Consider the following 22,779-nt stretch of genomic DNA (forward strand, 5'->3'; position numbering starts at 1 on the left):
ATCCAGTGCCTAACCTGCCTGATTTTTTCCCCCATTTGATACATGGTTTGATATGGTACCGGAAACAAAGAAAAACTTAGAAAACCTTTATGTAACTAGGAAAAATAAAGTGAGGAATAATTATTTCCTAGGAAGAATATGCAACTCTTAGATATATACTGAAAAAGTAAGGAAGCCTGTTTGACATTAAGTAGAAGGATAATTATTTTGTTTCATTCGTTTTGAAAGTACAGATCCTACAGCACAAGTGACACAGTGGAGAGACCCCATTCTGTATGTGTAGTTAAAGTGAAATCACTTACTCAGGGACACACACGTGTGGTCAGAGCACATGTCCATCATCTTCATATGATGCTGCTATTTAAGCATACTTAAGAGCATATTCAACTAAATGTATATATATTTAACTGCATTTATATACAACCATACATATATAGAGCCCTGCACCAAGTTATTTGTGTATATGTGGCTATATGGATATATGAGTTATTCATGTATATGTGGACATATGTGGATATATGGGATATATGTGCCATTTATAAATTTTCCTTTACAGAAAAGCTGCAGATGATTTCATGACTTTGTCCTCTTTCTCAGAAGTGGCACTTGAGTCATCTCAGGCTTGGCCTCTCTGAGCCATAAGGATGTGCTCAGATGATAGGCAGGCATTTTGTCTATCCTAGTTTCTGTAACTTTCCCAGGGCTTACTACAGGGCATCGGACAGCATCAGTGCATAGTAGTTGAATGCATTGCCCATGAAATTAACCAGTTTTCAGGGAACTTTGGCAGTGCCCATCCCCCAAGCAGGTGAAGAGTGTGTCCCTATGCTCCCAGCGTGTCTGTATGCGGCCTGACCCAGGACCTCGTATCACGCTGCTTCAACTATGCACCTGTGTTTCCGCTACACTAGTGTGTGGGCTTCTGAGGTCACAGGTTGCACAGTTTGTTCTCTAGTCCCCATGCCTACGGAATGCCTGATACATGTGAGCTGTTGGTCCATATGAATTAATTAGAGCATATTCCCTAGTGAAAGAATCTTTTTTCCTGAAATGATGATTCTGGTTTATAACACACAACATCAGATGTAGCCTGTAGATGCCTTACAATGTTTACAGGCATTCATACTTGGGATAAATCCCCCAGGATAAATCAAGGGAAATGAATCTGTGCCATGTTTTTCTCTCCCAAATAGGATAAAGATGGAAAACCACTCCTGACAAAAACACCCAGGGAATCACTTCCAGTAAGCAAAACCAGTTTTCTCTAAGCGTATCTTTCTTACATGGCCCTGACATCCTTTGTAGAGGAAACAGATTGGTGGTGGTGGGGCGGGGGGTGCCATTTGTTGATACATTTCCTGGTTCTTACAGGCCATGAGTGAAGACTTCCTTCTGGATGCTTTATCTAAGGACTTCGCTGGTTCCCCAAACTCTGTACCTCTTGTAAGTCTGAAACTCCTGGTTCATTTCCTTGCTTGGAGGGTGGCAGAAATAAATGGAAACTAGTGACTTAGAATCTGACCTTAGAGCTAAGGAAACAGTCACAAAATTAAAGGCCTTCTATAGCCCGTTGTGGCCCTGAGATAGAGGTGTTCTATCATGAAACAGTATACCAGCACAGTGGGTATTTGCAACAATGTAATTGACTGAAACCAAAGCGTATGTACTCTTTATCAAGTATACTTTGGAAAAAGAGAATTTACATCTCAAATAACTTTTCTGTTGATATTTCTACAATTTATCATCTTCCATAATTACCTCCTAGGAAAACTTCGCTCTTTGTAGGACAGATAGTTCCTCAGGGAATTTTGTTACTGGAAATTTTAGGAAATGTTGGTAATGGTAAGCAGGTTGCTCTACTATAGGATTGTTAGAGCTTATTTATATGCAAACATATTGTAAGTCTATTGGAGTGCCCAAACTTGTATAATTCCAGACCTTTTTTGTGGGATCTAGGTTATCTATTTACAAGGTTCTTATGTAGACAATATCAGTCGAGAAACAGAATGAGTAGCAACTAGAAGAAATAATGATTCTTTGGAGTTGCTCATTTTTGGACTTGATGAAGCAATAAATCCTTCAAAGAAGGGATTACTAACGACTGCATGGTGCTCACGGGACTCCTGTGAAATCAGCATGACCAGGCAGTAAAAGTCACCCCATTCCATGACCTTCCCCTCTTCCTCCTCCATACAAACATTACAGTACAGAGAGGCTCCGAGTCCTAAGTTAGGGGAGAATATAAAGTGAGCAGTATCCCAGGAAAGTGGAATCATATCGTTACAGTGATGCAGAACAACAAATGAGGGGGAACCAGTGCCTTAATTCCCTTCCTCATACCATCTGTATTATTACTGTAATAGTTGGGGTTTATCTTTTAGAAGTTCAAAGAAAATACAACAGTGAATTTTTATACCCACCCAAGAAGAGGTATAGCAGTGAAATGACTAGAGATAATATAACCATTTTTAAAAATTATAATCTTGGAAAATTAATCTGGCAAAGGGAAAAATTTATTAGCATCTATTATGGACAAAGTAGAAATAGCCAATTGTCCAATTATGGCAAGTTAAAAGGTCAAAGTAGAAAAGTATTTGGGGGAAGTCCTAAGAACTTAGGAGGAAAAGTATTATATTCTGACTCAGAATTAATGTTCAAATACAAAGGAGAGCTGGCTGTGCATTCCATGTTCTTTGATTACAATAAAATAGAACTTATATTTAAAAAGATAAATTTAGGGGCTCTGGAGTGGCTCAGCCAGATAAGCGTCTGCCTTCTGCTCAGGTTCTGATCCCAGGGTCTTGGGATCCTGCCCTATGTCAAGGCGTTCTGCTTAGCCGGGGGCTGCTTCTCCCTCTCCCTCTGTTATTCCCCCTGCTTGTGCTCTCTTGCTCTCTCTCTCAAATAAATAAAATCTTAAAAAAATAAAAATAAGTGAAAGTTAAAAACATTCCACTGCTATCACTAAAATCAAGAAGTACATTCTGAAGAGACTATTTTAAAAAATCAAGTATAAGACATTTGCAAATCAAAATCTTGGATAAGCAGCCAAAGCAGTATTCATGAGATACATTATCATAAATACCTTCATCAGTAATGAAGGAAAAGAGAAATCTGATTAACCAAATGTTTATTGGATTTTGAATTTCAAATTTAAGCTATTATAAAGCTATTATTAGAAATAAATTATTATTTTACATTTAAATAAGCTATTATCACCTAACTACCCCAAAGAAAGTAGCAGTCAAGTATAGTAGGAGATGAAAATCGCAGCCTGAGACTAAACTGGCCCACAGTTCCTTGATTTGACTAAAGTTTTATATAAGATACCAGCAACTGTAAAAGAGAAAAAAAGTCTTAACATAAAATATGATTGGATTTTAAAATGAGAGTATAAATGAGTGAAAGAATCAATAATTGGTCATTAGCATTTTATAAAATATTGGTAGAAATAATAGTAATCATATGAATTAAACTTAATTTAAGTAATTTTTAAAAGATTTTACTTATTTGCTGGAGCAGGGGTTGGCTGGCAGAGAGAGCAGCAGCTTCCCTGCTGAGCTAGGAGCCCTTAGGGGCACTCAGTCCCAGGACCCTGGGATCTTGACCTGAGCCAAAGGCAGATGCTTACCCAACTAAGCCACCCGGGTGTCCCCAAAACTTAAAATGAGATCTAAGTGGTATAACAGCTAAATTACTAAAAACAGCTATGTGCAATACCTTTTCTTAAACACACCATTTATAATAACTGAAGAGATTAGAACTATTTTCAAACGTTGATTCTAAGAGAAATTTAAAATTGACTCTTAAATGTTTAATACCAGATAGTCCCATGTGACATAAACATGTTCTCAAAAACATGGCCTACATAGTTGCTTCTATAAGTAATTATGGTCCTAATCTTAAAATACCATTAATACAGTATCACTTAAATTTGTAGATGTATAATTTTTAACAAACAGAATATAGAATTTTAAAGTAATTATTTACCACTGTTAGAAATTCAAGATTTATTTAATAGGGAAATCCATATAGCATAGTAGGGTATCAGAGAAAAAATCAGTAATGTCCATATAAAAGATGTATTTCAAATTTCACATGCATTCATATTTTATATTTTAAATAAAAACCTTTAAAAAGTAGATAATCCCTTAATATATTAAAGAGTATCTATTTAACTTCAAGAATCAAATATTCAGAATTAAGCTAGAGGCATTTCTTTTAGAAAAAAGTATAAGAAGTTGATTTTATTGTCATTTCTGCTTAATGGTGTACAAAGAATCAAGAACAACACCTGAAAAATAAATGACAAGTATGAAAAAGGAACATCTGTGCATTTGTCGATATTCTGGTTCTAGATACCATGTTTGTAGATACCATTGTGCATGCTGTGTTGTACATCAGTAACAGATTGGAAAATAATATAAGACGTCAGATGTTAAAGAAAAGAGAAGTAGATGAGCAGAAAATTGAGAACATGAAATTAAAACATCTACAATGGTCTGACTCCATGTATTTAAAGAATTACAACAAATCCCTACAATCATTTTGTAAGTCAATTTTTTAACTTAAAATCATACTTCATATAACTCAATAAAAGTATTCTAAAATATGTTAGAAAAGCTAAATCATGCATAAAAACAGGAAAATGTAGGGTTTGAGTTATATGATGATGGTAAATTCCATTCTGATTCAGAATGCAAAGCTATAGATCAATGGAAAAAATTGAAAAATTAACGTAAAGGATTTCATATATTTGTTAAAGGAGAATAAATCCCTATTTCAGAAAGATTCTGGAATAATATACTATTTAACATTAAGAAAAAAATAATAACACTAAAACCACACAACCTATACCAGGTATAAAGCAACACTGGGACATCATTATATACCTTGTATCAGAATTATAAATTTGTAACAAATATCTGATTGAAGCAAGGGAGGCCACAGAAAGCAAGCCTGCTCATTTATTGCTTTTCACAGTATGAATTTCTAGCAGCTCCAGAGAGGCAGGACAGTTTGGCAAGGTAGAGCCAGCACCATAAAAAGAATGACTGTTGGAACTTACACAGAGGGGTGCCTATGTGGCTCAGTGGGTTAGGCCTCTGCCTTTGGCTCGGGTCATGATCTCAGGGTCCTGGGATTGAGCCCCTTATTGGGTTCTCTGATCAGCAGGGAGCCTGCTTCCCCCTCTCTCTCTGCCTGACTTTCTGCCTACTTGTGATCTCTCTCTGTCAAATAAATAAAATCTTAAAAAAAAAAAAAATTAGAGCAACCAATTATGAAGAAGCTGAAAAACTGCAGATAACCAAAACGTACACTGAAAAATGTGTCAACACACCATGTAACTCTTAAGTCATTAGAGTGCCCCAAGAACTGCTTTTAAGATTTGTGTTATTGTGCATCCATTTGGGTGAAGGGAATAAATAGTAATAAAGCTGTATTAAAAATTGTATTTAAGGGGCTCCTGGCTGGCTCAGTTGGTGGAACCTATGACTCTTGGTCTTGAGGTTGTGAGTTCAGGCCCCATGCTGGGTGTAGAGATTTCTTAAAATCTTTAAAAAAAAAAAAAAATGTATTTAGGGACGCCTGGGTGGCTCAGTTGGTTAAACATCTGTCTTTGGCTCAGGTTATGATCCAGGGTCCTGGGATCGAGTCCCACATCGGGGTCCTTGCTCAGCAGGGAACCTGCTTCTCCCTCTCTGCCTGCTGCTCCCCCTGCCTGTGCTTGCTCACTTCCTCCCTCCCTCCCCTCCCGCCCTGTCTGACAAATTAAAAAAAAAAAAATCTTTAAAAAAACGTATTTAAGTGATGGCATTACAGGCATAGTTTTTAATATAACATATTACTGACATGTATATATGAGCTGTACTGTATTATATACGTGTGTGTGAATAATTTTTTTTTTAACAAAGAAATTTGAAGATGCTAACCTTTCTGCTGTCATCTCTGAAGTGGTTTCTCAAACCCCAGCTCCTACCACACACTCTGCTGGCCTACCCCCTGACGCTAAGGTAAGCAGCATTTTCGAAATAGGTTTTTATAGTAACAACAATAAGAAGAAAGAAAATAGGGCCCTTGCCTTAGAGTATATGAAAATACACAAAATCGTTAGGAAGACCAAGCACCTTCTATTTTAGAAGAGAGAAGACTGGTGATTTGGGGAGATGACAGAATATGTGAAGTAAGTAAATGAAACAATGTGTATGAAGTATTTTACACATAGTCCAGGAGCTTAATGTTACTGTTGCTTTATTAGAATTGAAAGAGCTGGAACGTGCATTGTGCATATATTTGAATTATTAGATTTGACAAATTCTTTAGCTTTCCTGATTATTTTCTCCTCTTTATATTTTTCCTGACGCATGCTATGAACATGGCCCATTATTGAAGCTCAGGTTTATTTTATGGAATTGCTCAGTGTTTGGGCTCCTCCCAAAAATTCAAGTATGTCCTATTAGAGTAGTTTCCCTCCCATTCATACCAGGAAAACTTTGTCATTTTCATGATAGCAATACAAAAACCTCAACATCAGGATTGTTTTAATTATTTACATGTCCTGAGGCAATTCTGTGGGACCAAAGCTTTTCCAGATTTCCTTGATTAATTTTCTGCGCAGTATCCAATTATACATTATCGAGGCGAGGAGACCACACCACATCAAAGAGATCGCCCTAAACCAGATCCCCATCTCCTTCGGATAAGAACAAGTGCCTCATTTGCTAGATGGAGATGAAGTGGCTTTAGTGAAGTCAGCTACGCTTCCTTTCCTTTTGATGTAGCATCAAAGCCTGCTTAGTGCTCTAGTCGGAGATTCTGCATGAATTTTCCTCCTGTTGGGTCAGCCTCAGGATCATCTGAAAGTATCCAGAGGCCCCAATGACAAAGTCCAGACTCAGCCGTGGGGAGCTCCACCATGATTAGCTCTTATCCTGGGCTCCAACGAAGCACTTAAGACCAGGAAAATGCCCTGTGTATGTGTGTGTCTGCCCACAATGATGAAAGTGCCCGTGCACAGAAAGGAAGAAGCATCACGACCCAGGCTGCTTTTTACCCTTCTGTCCTTAAGACATGAGGGCTCTGTGCTGGCTGAGGCAGGGGTGGACTTCAGCAATCCCGAGCCTCTGTGCCCTTTACCAGTATGAATCAGGATGACCCCTTTCCCATTCTATTTCCTGCCAGAAAGTCTAGTTTCATTTAATATTTTGAATTAAGACATCACACAAACCCAGTCTTAACTTAAATGAATACATGTGGGAATCAGCCATCATCCTATGTTTTCTGGGACATCAGACTGTCCCCGGGAGTGTTGCATACACTGTACGCATAGGAAGGTAGGTTTTTCTAACACATCAGGCCAGGAACACCCCCTCCCCTCCCCGTTTTTTTTGGAGGGGACTTTTTTTTTTTTTTGAGGGGAAAGAAGCATCTGGGGGTAGGTAGAGGGTAGGTAGACAGGCCCATGCAAGTGTAGAGAGAGAAAGATGAGGAGCACCATCCAAGGGTCTGCCCATCTCCCAGGTGAAAGTCTCGTGGAGTTTATGGAATTCTTAGTGGCCACGTTGGGGCCACTAAGAGGACTGATTTATTTGGCTAAGCAGTGACTAATTGACATTGGCTTTTTAGCAGCGCGACAACAAAGAACTGGACGATGCCCTGGACCAACTTTCGGACAGTCTAGGACAAAGGCAGCCTGATCCTGACGACAACAAACCAATGGAGGATAAGGTCAAGGTAAAAAATATATAAGTGAAATTAAAGGTTTTTGTAGCATAGGGTATCCTACTGTGCACATAAAAGGCGGGGGGGGGGGAAGCACTTCCAACTTGGGGAGTTTTAGTGAACCGTTGGATAACTTCATGCTCACTTTTTCCTTCTCTGTAGTCTGTTGAATTTTTTGCCTCCAGGAGGACTATGCTAGGGCACATGCTTGGGCAGAATGTCCTGTTCAGGAACACAGACTTAGTTATGGTGGGAGAGTATAGCTTTACTTTACGTTCTCCTCCCATATTCACTTGTCTTTGGATCTGGCAAAAAGCACTATCACGTATATCATCTAGAAATGCATGCATTTTTTAGGGTGACATAATCTGTGCCTGTAGGGGCACAGTTCCCCTGTTTGTCAGAGGTTTCCCTAGGAGCCTCCTGAGCCGTCATATCTCTGCATGCAAAGCCCTAAATGAAGCGTTGGGCCAATGGTTGCTACTGAGCAGAGGCACGTGTGCAAGGCACACACTGTTAGCTCTACATACCTCCCAGCACATCAGTAAGTGCTTGTCCATGCTAACAATAGTCCGTTTAGCCTGGAACCAGGAACTAAGTGACCAGCCAGATCCATGGCCCAGGGCATTTCAAAGGATCCTTAGGTCTTCATTCTGTTATAGGATCATTGATGTGAACTTGACCTGTATTTGACAAATGAGAGGGTGTGGTGTGGAGTGTATGTCTCTGAATCTATGACAGATGTGCCCCCGAGAGGTGAGGATGCAAGGAGGTGTAGCTGCTGCTTCCAACAGCAGGTGCTCCCCGCCACCCCCGCCCCCCGCCCCAGCTCAAGCAGTCAGCACAGTCGCACACTCACTCAGATTGGCTGTGCCAGCTGGTCCTTCGGGGTTGCTCTGAGATGTCAGAGTGGTAAATAATTCCTCTCTAAATATCAAAATACAGTGACTTGATCTTTTTATCTAAAAAATTCACATAATGACCAAAGATAGCTTATACTGTTGGGTTTTCTTTCTTTCCATGGTTTCTAAGGACAGATATTGCATCATTTATCTTAAATTACAGATAGAAATCCACACGTACGGATGGATGTGTAGAAGCACTGAGGTTCACTTTTTTTTTCCCCCCATCAAGTCATGTCTGTTGAAGTTACCTGTTGTCTTGTTACTTAGAAAATAGAGTGTTTGTTTCGGGAAAGTAGGGTAAGTTCTGGCTGCTAGGTTTTAGAAAGTACTGTCTACGTGAAGGAGCAAATATTCAATCTGTTTCATGTTTTCAGGAAAGAGCTAAAGCCGAACACAGAGACAAGCTGGGAGAAAGAGATGACACCATCCCGCCTGAGTACAGGCACCTCCTGGACAACGACAACGAGGTACATGGAGGCCGAGGTCGAGGTTGGCTAGACAGCACAAAGCTTCGTACATCCAAGGAAGAGGAGGCGCACTTTCACAACAGCATAAAAATGTGACATGAAGGAATGCTTTTAATGCGCGATACCACCAGCAGCACTGTTTTGAGTAAAGACAGGCGAGACCAGATTCCCCATCCCAAGTCCTCCTGCTAGATCTAAAGATACTCTGTCAGGTCTTGGGCCCTTTGTCTCTAAATGCAGGCAGTTGTCCTCAGGTCAGGTGGGCCTGTACCCTCAGCTTTTAGCTCTGCATTACAAGTCAGCAAGATGACAAATCACCCGTTCTGCACCTATGGAGAGAGAAGCAAGGAAGCCTCAGAGCCTTCCCAGTCTCTACTGCTGGTGGTGGGGCTGAGCACTCCTGGGCTTGAGGTGTTTTCTTCAGTGTCTCTTAAAGAATTCAATTCTCCTTGCTTGCATTCTGTATTCCTGAAGGTAGCCATTCTGCACCCTGCTAGAAGCCTCCCTGCTTTGGTAGTGCTATCTGACCCTGCTTGCGTTCCCTGGGAGCGGTGCCGTTTAACGTCCTTGCTCTTGAAGATGGGTGAGGCCCCGCAGAGTTACACTTGTAACCCTGAAGAAAAGTCGTACGCCGTCCCAGCCCCTCACATGCTTCCAACGTATTATAAGCTTTTATAATTAAGACAAAAAACACGAGTTACTTCTTGTAATATTGGAAGTTGAATTTTTAACACATGATGGCAGGAAGTTCCTAAACAGTTGTTTCCTTCACTTCCACGACCAGACTCGAGATTTATCACTTCCTGCACATCTCAGGCAAGGCATCAGACCAGAGAGTCTACAAGTTCTGACTACACCTAGGGAAACCTTTACAAAGAGCTATGTCTAACCAGTAACCTACCTGTTTTTAAGGGCAAACCAGCAAAGCCACCTGCAAAGAAACCCAAGGACTCAAAGGTAAATACCACAGCAGCCATGTTCCCATAAACAATGGTTTTTTGTTTTTTTGTTTTTGTTTTTTCATTCTAGCTGAAATCTGGAATTTATTGAATGCCTGCCCTGGGGTTGGTACTATGCGAAGATGAGTAGGGTGTGTGATTTCTCTCTTCCAGCCCTCACGAGAGCGTGTTTAGACAGACCCATCTTTTCAGATTGAACAATTGAGGCTCAATACTAAGCAAACTGTTAAAAGAGAAGGAAGGAAGGCTGTAAGGAATTTCACGTCTAAATTGAGGAAAGGAATGTCAGCAAGGTTTCCTTTTTCTTTTAATACCTTATTTTCAGTGATGGGGGAAAACGTCCCTTACGGAATTTTTGCCTTGTGCTTCTTCACTGGTTATTCACGGTTATTTCTGTTAATATCTCAGAAACCTGAAGATGACAATGACCCCATCGATGCTCTTTCAGGAGATTTTGACAGCTGTCCTGCACCCAAGGAAACGTCAAACACAGCCGAGGTACTTTGCTTCTTCATATGGACTTTCTGTGTCTACTTAGAACTGGAGGCTGCAGAACGAATTCAGTGATGCCATAGAGAAGTTGAAAAAATGCATAATTATACTACCCTGCCAACATAATTGGGCATATTTATCTTTTCCTGTATATATATGTTATGATACATTATATATTTGTATGTAATGTAATTTATATCTAATGTGTATATAATATATATATAACTAAACTAGTATATACTTATATATTTATATGTATTTAAATATTAAAGTGTGTATTTGTGATACATTCCTTTAGGTAATATAAGTTCAAGCCCATATCTAATACATTACTTAATATTATTTCGTAAGTGTTTTTCATGTCGCTGTACCCTCCCCACAGCCATCGTGTTTGATGGCCCCACTATTGGTGCTGGGCAATAATGCTGTCTCTGCTCATTGAAGATGAGAGCAGCCCCCACCTGCACTGCACCTTCTCATGGCTGTTGCCCGTCTGTCCCTCAGGGCCGAGGTCAAGCATCAGCTCCTTCAGGCACACTCACTGCTTCTCCCTGCCCACACCCAGTGAAGGGCTCTCCTGTACTCGGGGCTATACTTGGTCCGTTTATTATACCAGGGAGTGGTGCACTTTATGCAGCAGCTGTGGTCAGCATTAGCAAAATTCCTGGGACAGAGCAGGTGCTCAGAGCAAGTGATTAAAGAGGAATGAAAATAAAGTATGTGGCCTTTAACCTGTAAATACACCCTTATATAAATCAAATAGAAAAGTGAATTGAGTGCACTTGATGGCCGTTTTCAGAACAATTAATAGTGCAGATCTGTTTGCTCTTGTTTTGCTCTTACTAAACAGCTCTCCCAATCACTAAATTGTTAGTCCCCTTCATGTTGGGTGATTGAATTCCTAACTCCCTCAGCATCCTGCTTCTGACTCCTGGGTAAATAATGCCTTTTTAGCAAACAGGACTTTATTTTTATAGAAAACTTGCCTCTAGCTCTCTGTGATAATTTCTGCTATTAAATTTGTTTTCTTTAACACAGAAAATGAGTATCCCATCCTTGCTCTGTTTGCACATAAAAACCAGTACTGACAGAAACAAGCTGTTTTCATGAGCAAATGTCCTCGTGGACATTGGCAGAATATCAGTGTGACCCACGTTTTCCTCTGTATTTTTAATCCTTTTTACTTTCTACCTTTAAACACTTCTATGTATATTGAAAGTTTTCCATTATTTAATTGCACTCAATGGACTGATGATAACAATGGCCTCATTACGTTGCCTTTGCTTTAGGACAGAGTCAAGAGAACTGCTCCCAGCTCCAAAGCACCCAAGAATGGAGGGAAAGCAAAGGATTCTGCCAAGGTAAACGGTTCTAAATATTACTACAATGTAGCAACTTCATGGAGTGGCATTTATCCTTTTATCCATTTTGTTTCTAACTGGAATCTATTCAGAATAAAATAGTAGTTTAATAGTTTAAGCACTGTATATGCCAGAGTACATCTTGCTAAAGAAATTGAAGTTCTAGAGACTTAAAGTATGTGGTCCTTTAGAAATCTCAATGATAATATTTTTAAAGAGTTTATTTATTTGACAGACAGAGATCACAAGTAGGCAGGGCGGGGGTGGGAGAGGAGGCACCCGCTAAGCAGGGAACCCAGTGCGGGGCTCAATCCCAGGATCCTGACCCAAGCCGAAGGCAGAGGCTTTAACTCACTGAGCCACCCAGATGCCCCCTCGATGATCTTTTTTTTTTTTTTTTTTTAAAGATTTTATTTATTTATTTGACAGAGAACACAAGTAGGCAGAGAGGCAGGCAGAGAGAGAGAGAAGCAGGCTCTGCACTGAACAGAGAGCCCGATGCGGGGCTCAATCCCAGGCCCCTGGGATCATGACCTGAGCTGAAGGCAGAGGCTTTAACCCACTGAGCCACCCAGGCGCCCCCCTAAATGATCATTTTTAACCCAATTCAAGTTCCTTGCATTCCCCCCCCTTGTCACACAAAGTATTTCGGTGTGCAATGCCCACCAAGCTGTGGTAGCCCATGATCAGTTCCAGCTACTGCCTGCCAGTGTGCGCAGCTAGCTTTGCCTTCAGTTTCATGGAGAAAATTGAGACCACTCTGCACGAAATCCCAAAAGTCCTCTACCAACCTTCCCACTGGAAACCCTCTCCCCTCCTTGCCCTGATATGGCCCTTCTGTCTGAGTGGTCAATAATCAACTCTCTTCAGTCTGTTCATTTTGATGCTTTGTCCTTGTATTATAAACTTTCTAGTTTTCCCCACTTTAAAAGCAGTTCTCCAACTTATAAGCCTACAGCCCAATTCCTTCCATAAGTTCACCTCCCTAAGACACCTGTAATTCCTGCTTCCTCTGCTTGAGCCCTGCCTGTGATCAGTGATGACTTGCTGGTTGCTAGTTCATTGGTCCTTATCAATCCTTCGTTTACTTGATCTCTCAGTAGTTGGCTTTGGAGCATTAAGAGTTGAGCCTGTGATAGATTAAGCCTTTGGCTAATACTGGGAAGGGTGAATTTTTTTATACCTTCCCCCCTCTAAAGACCCACATCACTACTATGTATATAACACATTGACAGTTCAGATTCATGTACTATGTTTCATTAAATGTAAATCTCCAGTTATTTTTTTAAAAATGCCATTAAGAAAAAAAGTCAGCAATTTATGTGATGTTATGCACTGTAAAAACCATATCAAATTCAGACATATTTAAATGGTGGTGGCAGCGGTGGGGGAGATAATGCCAGGAAATGGGGTTGGTATAAAGCTTAGGACATGGAAGTAGCATACAGAATTAGAGGAGATCCGAGGGTTTCTATGATCCAGAATATTCATTAGATGCCACCTTGAAAGGACAACTCTTAGTTCTACTTTCTAGAGCAACATGTAAAATGATGTACTAAGACCAATGACTGATTAGAAGTTTCAAGGTCCAAGGGTACCTGGCTAGCTCAGTCGGTAGAGCTGAAAACCTTGATCTTGGGGTTGTGAGTTCAAGCCTCATGTTGGGTGTAGAGATTACTTAAAAACTTACTAAAAAAGTTATAAGGTCCAGTTTCTTAGAGCTGGGCATTAATGAAGCAAAACTGTTAAAATTACTCCACATGCTCAAGGCAAGAATGCAAGTTAGGTGAGACAACTTCTAGATCCTTTCCTACTCCAAGGACATAGAAATTTAGTTAAAATGGTTAGTACTATGATCCTCTGACTATAATGAGAAATTGAAGTTATAGTTTAAAAACCATACTCCTGCTGCATCAAAAATCTAAGAAGCAAGGTGGTGACCTAGGAAGACCTGAACTCACCTTCTCCTGTGGACAATCTCCAGGTACATATCCAACAATGTCCTATGAAAAAAAAGCCCAAAACTGGCTGAGTGACTCCTACTCATCTAGCAAATGAGAACATCCCAAATGGAAGCAGGACAGGAACAGTTTTGTTTTTGTTTGTTTGTTTGTTTAAGATTTTATTTATTTGACAGACAGAGATCACAAGTAGGCAGAAAGGTGTGGGGGGGGAAGCAGGCTCCCTGCTGAGTAGAGAGCCCGACGCGAGGCTCTATCCCAGGACTCTGGGATCTGACCCAAGCCGAAGGCAGAGGCCTTAACCCACTGAGCCACCCAGGTGCCCCAGGACAGGAATAGTTTTAACATAAACCCAACCCCAGGAACCGTGACCCGTAATCAAAAGGGAACTCAAAACCCACAGCTTCTTCCTGAGGAGCAAAGGATTTGAACCCCTTATTAGGCACCTGTCCTTTTAAGACCTGCATTTGAGAGAGAAAGGGCCTGAGAACACAGACTCATCTGCTCCAGAGTCCAGCATGGAGGCATCCAATTGAGAAGCACCCAGACTTTCTGTGAAAGTGTCATGGCTCATCTTACACATTGGGCCGAGGGTCAGGCATCTTACATAGCACTTGTCTGGGGGTTCAAATACTTGGCAAGACAGAGGGTGGTGGACACCTTCTTTCTAGTCTCCACCTGCCTCACTTCAGGTTATCAGGATCTCCTGGAAAGTAGTTAATATATTCATTTGGAGAGCTAGTTTTTTTTTTAACTGCCACCAAAGGGAGGACCCCCAGATCACTGGGCTCTGGCAAGCCAGCAGGACTTAGATTGTGGTCTCACAGGACTGTTTATATGTGCATTCTTTAAATGATGCTGTGTAAGGCGTTAGCTTCCAGTCAGCTTCCATCTAGATGCTGACAAGAGATCCTCCCCTTTGGGACCCTGACAGATCATGGCACACTCTCAAATTACCAGGAGCCACTAAAAAGAAAATTGTCTAAGAGCCTGTCACAAAGGTTTGAGAGACAACCAAGAGCCCGGGCAGGGTTGAATAATAAGGTTCATCTCCTGGTTCAGGACTACTACTGTCTGTTTGAGAAACCAACACAGAGTCAAGGAAAATGAAGCAGTGGATGAACAGGTTCCAAATCAAAGAAAAAGATCAAACCTCAGGAGGAAAACAAACAAAAAACAGAATGGGATTTACCTGATAAGTCAACATAATAGTTAAGATGATGCTTCCAATTCTTATTTGGTTTAGGTCATGACGTCAACCCCCCACGGGCTCCATGCTCAGTAGGGAGTCAGCTTGGGATTCTCTCCCTGCCTCTCCCTGCCATACACACACTCTCTCAAATCTTAAGAAAAGAAAAAGATGCTCACCCAGTTTGGGAGAGGAATGGATGAGCACAGAACTTCCACAAGAGATGGGAATAATGACAAAGTACCAAACAGAAGTCACAGAGCTAAAGAATACAGTAGCTGAACTAAAACACTGAATGGGTTATGAAGCACAAGAAAGGGTTAGTGAACATAAGGACATAGCAGAACTCACCAATTAGAGTAATAAAAAGAAAAAAGAATGGGGGAAAAAATAAAGATAGGTTAAGATGTTGTCAGACAACAACATCAAGGAGCCGAACATTAATATTACCAGGGTCCCAGAAGGAGAAGAGATAAAGGGGCAGAAAACTTATTTGAAGAAATAACTTATTTAAAAAAATCCCTAGCCTGCAGAAGGAAACAGACATCCATACAATTCCCCAAAAAGAGGAAACTAAAGACACTCACACCAAATAACATTATAATTGAAAAATCACAAGTTAAAAATCAAGGAGAGAATCTTCAACATAGCAAAAAAGAAAAGAAATCATTTGTCTCTATCAGAAGATTTTGGCAGAAATTTTGCAGGCCAGAGCAAGTGGCGGGATCTGTTAACAATGCCAATATTAAAAAACAAAAACAAAAACAAACAAACAAAAAAACACTTTCAATGGAGAATCTTCTACCTAGCAAAGTTGTCACTCAGAATAGGAGAACAAAAGTTTTCCAAACAAGGAAAAGCTAAGAGTTCATCAGCATTAAACCCGCCTTACAAGCCAGGTTAAAGGGACTTCTTGAAGCTGAAAATAAAGGGTGCTCCTTAGTAATAGGAAAACTTGTAAAAGAACAAATATCACTGTAAAGGTAAATATATAGTAAAATATAGAATAATGTGAAGGTATAAATCAGTCACGTCCAAAGCCAGTATGGAGGTTAAAAGACAAAAATAGTAGAAATAGACTATAATAATCCATTAAGGGGTACACAAGTTAAAATTTGTAAAATGGATGTTAAAAAAACATAGTGGGAAGAGTAAAAATATACAACTTTAGGGCAAACTTCTTAACAACTTTAAATAGACTTTAACGTTGTCATATGTAAACTTAGTAAATCAACAGTAAATGCACAAAAACTGCAAAAATAGTAAATGCACAAAAAGGAATATAAGCTTACAAATACAGAAAGTCATCAAATCACAAAGGAATAGAGAAAAAAGGAAAGAGGAGCTACAAAACAGCCAAAAAACAATTAACAGAATGGCAATGAGTGCATAATGACCAGTTACATGCCAACATAATGGACCGTGGAGAAGAGAGAAACCTACATCTTACTAAGACTAAAAGCAGGATGTAATACTCATTAATTACCATGGAGATTAAAGCAGTCATCAGAAACCTCCCAAACATTCAGGACAAGACAGCTTCACTAGAGAATTCTACTACGTATTCAAAGAATAATTAATACCAGTCCTTCTCAAACTCCTCCCAAAAATAGGGAAGGAAAGAACACTTTCAGACTCATTTTACAGGCCAGCTTTACCCTGAAAACAAAACCAGAACAGGACATAGGAAAATCACCAGACAGTATCTCTGCTGAACATAGATTTTTTTTTTTTAATTTTTTATTTTTTATAAACATATATTTTTTATAAACATATATTTTTATCCCCAGGTCTGTGAATCACCAGGTTTACACACTTCACAGCACTCACCAAATCACATACCCTCCCCAATGTCCATAATCCCACCCCCTTCTCCCCAACCCCCTCCCCCCGGCAACCCTCAGTTTGAGGGGCGCCTGGGTGGCTCAGTGGTTAAGCCGCTGCCTTCGGCTCAGGTCATGATCTCAGGGTCCTGGGATCGAGTCCCGCATCGGGCTCTCTGCTCGGCAGGGAGCCTGCTTCCTCCTCTCTCTCTCTGCCTGCCTCTCTACCTACTTGTGATTTCTCTCTGTCAAATAAATGAACATAGATTTTTGAAATATCCTCAAAATAGTATTAAGTGGTTCATATACCATTATCAGGTGGGAATTTTTTCAAAGGATATAAGGCTGGTACACCACCCCCAAATTATTCAATGTGCTATATACCGCATTAATAAAATGAAGGGAAAAAATCCTATCATTTCAAAAGAAGTGGAGAAAGCAATGGATAACTTTCAGCTTTCACTTAGGATAACTCTCAACTAAATTGGTATATAGCGAACATACCTCAACATAACAAAAGCCATATATGATAGACCCAAAGCATCATACTTAGTGGTAAAAAGCTGAAAACTTTCCTCTAAAAATAGGAAGACATAAATGCCCACTTACCACTTTTATTCAATATTCTGTTAAGTCAAAAAAGCAGAGCACTTAGGCACTTGGGCAAGAAAAATAAAAGGCAACCAAATTGGAAAGGAAGAAGTAAAACTCAATATTTTCAGATGATAGAATATTATATATACAAAGTAACCAAAGAATTCCACCAAAGACTGTTGAATTTAGTAAAGCTGCTATATACAAAACTGATAATAATCTTGCAATTCTATATGTTAATAAAACGGGAATAATCCCATTTGCAATTATATCAAAAACTAAAATACCTAGAAATAAATTTAACAAGGGAGCTCAAAGAACTATCCACTAAAAACTCTAAGACATTGGGGCACTTGGGTGGCTCAGTGGGTTAAGCCTCTGCCTTCGGCTCAGGTCATGATCTTGGGGTCTTGGGATCAAGCCCCACATTGAGCTCTCTGCTTCCTCCCCTCTCTGCCTGCCTCTGCCTACATCTGATCTCTTTCTCTGTGTGTGTCAAATAAATAAATAAAACCTTAAAAAAAAAAAACCTCTAAGACATTGATGAAAGAAATTAAAGGCGCAACTAAATGTAAGTAACGTCTGTACTTAACGGACTGGAAGATTTAATATTATTAAAAGGTCCATACAACCAAAAACAGTATGCAGATTCAGTTCTATCCCCATCACCACTGCAATGGCATTTTTTCACAAATATTTTAGTATATGTGCTGCTGAAGTGAGCACTTTCACAAATATTTTAAAAATCCTAAAATTTCTGTAAAACTACAAAAGACCCTGAACAGCCAAAACAATCTTAAGAATAAGTAAGCCGGAGGCATCACACTCCCAATTTTAAACCAGTTACCAAAACAGTAATGGTATTGGTATGAAAACACACACATAGGTGACCAAACAGAGAACCCAGAAATGAGGCCACATGTATAAAGTCATTTTACAACAAAGGAGTCAAGAATATACAATGGGGGAAGGGAAAGTTTTTGTAGTAGTGTTGGGGAGACTGGACACCCGACTTATACACCATACATTGAAAAGCTCAAAATGTTTATTAAAGACTTGAATTTAAGACCTGAAACCATAAAACTTCTAGAAGAAAACGTAGGTGGTAAGCTCCTTGACATTAGTCTTCGCCAGGATTTATGGAACTGATACCAAAAGCAAAGTCAACAAAAGTAAAAATTAACAAAAGGGACTAGATCAAACTAGAAAGCTTCTCCACCGCCAAGAAAACCACCAACAAAATGAAAAAAATGGCAGACCCGGTGGGAAAAAAATATTTGCAAATCCTACATCTATCAAGGGCTTAATATTGAAAATGTATAAAAAACATTATAACAAAAAGCAACCAACATGATTTTAAAAAATGGGCAGATAGAATATTTTTCCAAAGAAGACATACAGAGGGCCAACAGGCCCACGCATATATGCTCATCGCCATTAATCATCAAGGAAATGCCAGTCAAAATCACAATGAGGTTATCACCTCACACCGGTTAGGATACATACCTATTACCAAAAAGAAGGAAGTGCTGGGGAGGGTGTGGAGAAAAGGGAACCTCATACACTGTTGGTGGGAGTATAAATTGGCACAGCCACAAAGGAAAGCAGTATGGAGGTTTTTCAGAAAATTAGAAATAGAACTACCCTGTGATCCAGCAGTTCTTCCTTTGGGTATTTATCCCAAGAAAAGGAAAACTTAGGAAAATACATGCTCCCCTCTGTTCATGGCAGCATTAATTACAGTAGCCTAGAAATGGATACAATCACAAGTGGCCATCAGTGGCTGTATGGACCAAGTAGATGTGTGGATACATACAATGGGATACTCTTCAGCCATAAAAAAGAAGGAAATCTTCCATTTGTGAGAATAGGAATGGACCTTGAGAGCATCATGATAAAGTGAAGTGAAGTCAGCCATTCAAAGAAAGATAAAAACCACATGGATCTCGCTTCTATGGGGAATCTAAAAACAAAAGCAAACTCATCCGCTGGTGGTTGCCATAGGAGAGAGGGATGTGGGGTGGGTGAGAAGAGTGAAGGTCAGAAGATAGACCTTCCTAGTTATTTAAAAAAAAAAAAAAAAAAGTGGGAATATATAGTACAACCTAGTGACTACTGTTCATAACACTGTATTTGCATATTTGAAAGTTGCCAAAAGAGATCTTCAATGTTCTCATCATAAGGGGAAAACATTTTTAACAGTGTATGATACCTAGATGTACTATGTTCATCATTTTGCAATATATACAAATATCAAATCCTTGTTGTACACTTGAAACTAATTACATGTCAATTTATACCTCAAAATGGAGTGAAACCCATAATCAATATAGGAAACCAGACTTGATAATTAGTTGCTCATGCATTTGTATCTCAGTGGATTAGCTTCCCAACAGTGCCCCCAAGTAAGAAAGAAATCACTATAGAATGAATGAATAGCATTCAAGAATTCCTGTGTTTTTCTTCAACTATCGTAGCCTTCAAAAAAAAAAAAAAATTACAGTAAAAAATTTTAAATTGCCTAAGGTTATTTTTAGTTTACAGACTTGGAGGAGAATAATTCATAGTTTGGGCTAAAATGAAAAGGAAATCCTTAGGTTAATCTAACTTTCCTCCACTGACCTGTCATCTTTGGACCCTTTAATTCAGAAAAGCCCATCTCTTCTTAAGCATCTTCTGATAGATCTGCTTTGTGATACTTTATCCAGGAAAGAAAGAGTTCAGTGATCATTCTGCTTTTCCTTTTAGGCGAAGGAGGAAACTAAGAAGCTAAAGGCTGATGAAAAAAATACAAGTTAAAGTTCACACTATTGGTAAGTTGGGTGTTTGTTGTAAATGAAAACTGTACCTTCTATAGACCTGTGTTACAGGCAGGGAAACCAAGTCTGCTTCTTACTCGTGCTTTCTGTTAACTATTGGCATGAAATGCACATTGCAGTGTCTAGAGGTTAATTCAATGAAAGCAATAAATGAAATCATGGGCTACTACAATGTTTAAAAATAATAATTTTATAATTATGAGGTCTTTTGAAATATCAAGCCAGGTTCCTAAAGAAAATGACCGCCTAAGTCTAGCCGAGCCTTCAAAACCCAAATGTTTGTGACTACCGGTTACTGTGACAAAGCCCAATTAGCCTGTGACATCTTACAGACCAGTGTTCTTAGGGTGCTCATGTCCTCAAAAGACCAACATGGTGGGCTAGACAGCAGTACCCCTTATGGTCTAGTGGAAATTACAGGGTTTTCTGGAACAAAGGTGAAAAAAAAGATTGCAAAAAACTAAGATGAACAAAAGTGGTCAATCCTACTTGATGGTGACTTAAGAACTAATGTAGATGAAGGACTCCCGATTTATGCTGAAAGCCCTTACCGTTCGTACTGTGTAATTCCTCTTACCAAGGAATGGGTCTTACTCTAACCCTCAAACCTCCTGACCACTGGCTGACCAAAGCCTAAAGAAATTAATAATGTAGGTTAGATTGGGTTAGTTTCTGTCACCATGGTAAGGTATTTCCTTTAACAAGGGAGGTATCCTTATTATACCTATTCCAAAGATATTCACCCAAATTACAAGTTTTTTATTTTCTAAATTCTAGAATTTTTTTAAGATGCTCATGTTTACTTACAGGAAATTCCCTGTTGTCTGTTAGTGCTTTTAGTAAATGTTAAATTGACTCTGCCCATGTCAAGAAAATTACATATCAAACGGTTTACTAGATTTTTTTTTCCTTTTGACTTTTTCAAGGTATCTACCTATAAAATCTACAGCTGGTGGATGGTGACTTTTGAAGGACAAAGCTTTGAACAGCAGCAGATTTTTCTGGGTGGCTTCTAGACAGTGTTACTTGTCCAATCTTGATATCCTAAACATTGGTTATTCTTTTCCCAGAAAGAAAATGAATTTGTGTGGTTCATCTGTGTTACTGTACTGAGTATTGATAAACTTTGAATTTTTAAAAAATGCCTTCAGTTGGGAGAGACGGGAACTTTATATTTCTATGAGATATATTTGATAGTTTCTTAAAGCAACGCATAAAAAAAGGAAAAACCTTTGCAAACTTTTGCACAGTCTACACACAGTGCCTGTAAATCTCATTAGTATTTTCAGTTAGCACTTAATTCTTTTGTTGTTGTTAGCATTTGCTTTGAACGTGTCGAATGTCCTGATTTCTCATGATCCATTTCCTCTTGGGCTTTGGAATTGTACTTGAGATTTCTTTGGGTTAATGTTTATAAGTCAAACCTAAAATATTGTACATTGGGCACATTATCTCCTCTTGGGCTGCTAATAAATTAATAGATAACCTGGACAGACCAGGACATACTGCCATCAGTATCCTTTTTTGCCAGAGGTTAGGGCTTCTGCCCCTTAGAGCCAGCACAAAAGATACTGAGACTTGAATCAAGTCAGAGAAGCAAAATGCCGTCTGTGTCACCACATAATGCGTTCTGAGAGTAGTAAAATCTAATCCTTAGAATATGCATATGCCTTGAACTTGGGTTACTGTGTTAAGCTATGCTTTCCATTTCTGACACACGTAACCAGAGCAGCAATTGTTTGCTTAGAGCCATTGCCACGTTAGTCCGTGCACTGTATCCCGACTGGCTTCATGGAAGTTGGGTTTACCAAATACAAAAACTTTTACTTAAAGAAAAAAAAAAAAAAAAAAAGCTATCCAGACTTTAAAAACCTGGTTTTCCCCCCTCAGTAATTTAAGAACCAGACTCTGAGACCCTAGACGTGGGTTTCTCAGATCTTCTGGAATGAGTTGTTTGCGAACCTAGCACTGACAGCCTTGAGGGGATTCTGATAAATAATATCATCTTTATTTCTTGGTCCTGAAGGCAGGAAAAGATATCAGGTCCTTGTCGTCAAACTGATTTGCAATTTGTTTCCAAAGAAACCAGCCTTGTCAAGCAGGTATTTTAAGTTTTTATCAGAACTTAACTGACTTCACTAAAACTCAGTATCACTAATACTGTCGAAGGGTGGGGGAGGGCAACCACAGCAAAAGAACGGCTTAGAATGGGGCATAAAATTAATTCTCTTCAAAAAACATGCACATACCTATAGGGTTTCAAGCTTCACCCGCTTTAAAAGCTGTGTATCTATCCCATGAGAGATGCCGGCATTATTCTATCATTCTAAATCTGGGAAATAAAAGCTGGTGTTAGGGTGACTAAACAGCCCTTTCCAAGGCACTAATGAGAACACACTCAAAAAAACACTGTTCCTCTGGGATTTAACTATTTCTAATTCTTCTAACTAGGTAGTATAAAGTTGGGAGGGGGTTGCTTTTGTTTTC

At 39.4% G+C, this 22,779-nt stretch overlaps 1 protein-coding gene across 16 annotated transcripts in view; it reads left to right on the plus strand.

The window, feature by feature from the left end:
- Nucleotides 1-21,803, plus strand: part of CAST (calpastatin) — a 112,237-nt gene extending 90,434 nt beyond the window's left edge. For 13 of the 16 annotated variants that reach the window (XM_059175521.1, XM_059175522.1, XM_059175531.1 and 10 more), the window contains 10 exons: nucleotides 1,194-1,244; nucleotides 1,372-1,443; nucleotides 5,916-6,014; nucleotides 7,627-7,734; nucleotides 9,002-9,094; nucleotides 10,007-10,051; nucleotides 10,462-10,551; nucleotides 11,835-11,906; nucleotides 20,222-20,286; nucleotides 21,219-21,803. In XM_059175521.1, the coding sequence (XP_059031504.1) occupies nucleotides 1,194-1,244; nucleotides 1,372-1,443; nucleotides 5,916-6,014; nucleotides 7,627-7,734; nucleotides 9,002-9,094; nucleotides 10,007-10,051; nucleotides 10,462-10,551; nucleotides 11,835-11,906; nucleotides 20,222-20,272 (681 nt within the window). In that variant the 3' untranslated portion in view covers nucleotides 20,273-20,286; nucleotides 21,219-21,803. The remainder of the gene's footprint in view (nucleotides 1-1,193; nucleotides 1,245-1,371; nucleotides 1,444-5,915; nucleotides 6,015-7,626; nucleotides 7,735-9,001; nucleotides 9,095-10,006; nucleotides 10,052-10,461; nucleotides 10,552-11,834; nucleotides 11,907-20,221; nucleotides 20,287-21,218) is intronic. The other 3 variants (XM_059175523.1, XM_059175524.1, XM_059175529.1) reach the window with 1 other exon arrangement.
- The last annotated feature ends 976 nt before the right edge of the window (nucleotides 21,804-22,779 follow it).

Source organism: Mustela lutreola, chromosome 5, assembly GCF_030435805.1.
Source record: "Mustela lutreola isolate mMusLut2 chromosome 5, mMusLut2.pri, whole genome shotgun sequence".
NCBI lineage: Eukaryota > Metazoa > Chordata > Mammalia > Carnivora > Mustelidae > Mustela > Mustela lutreola.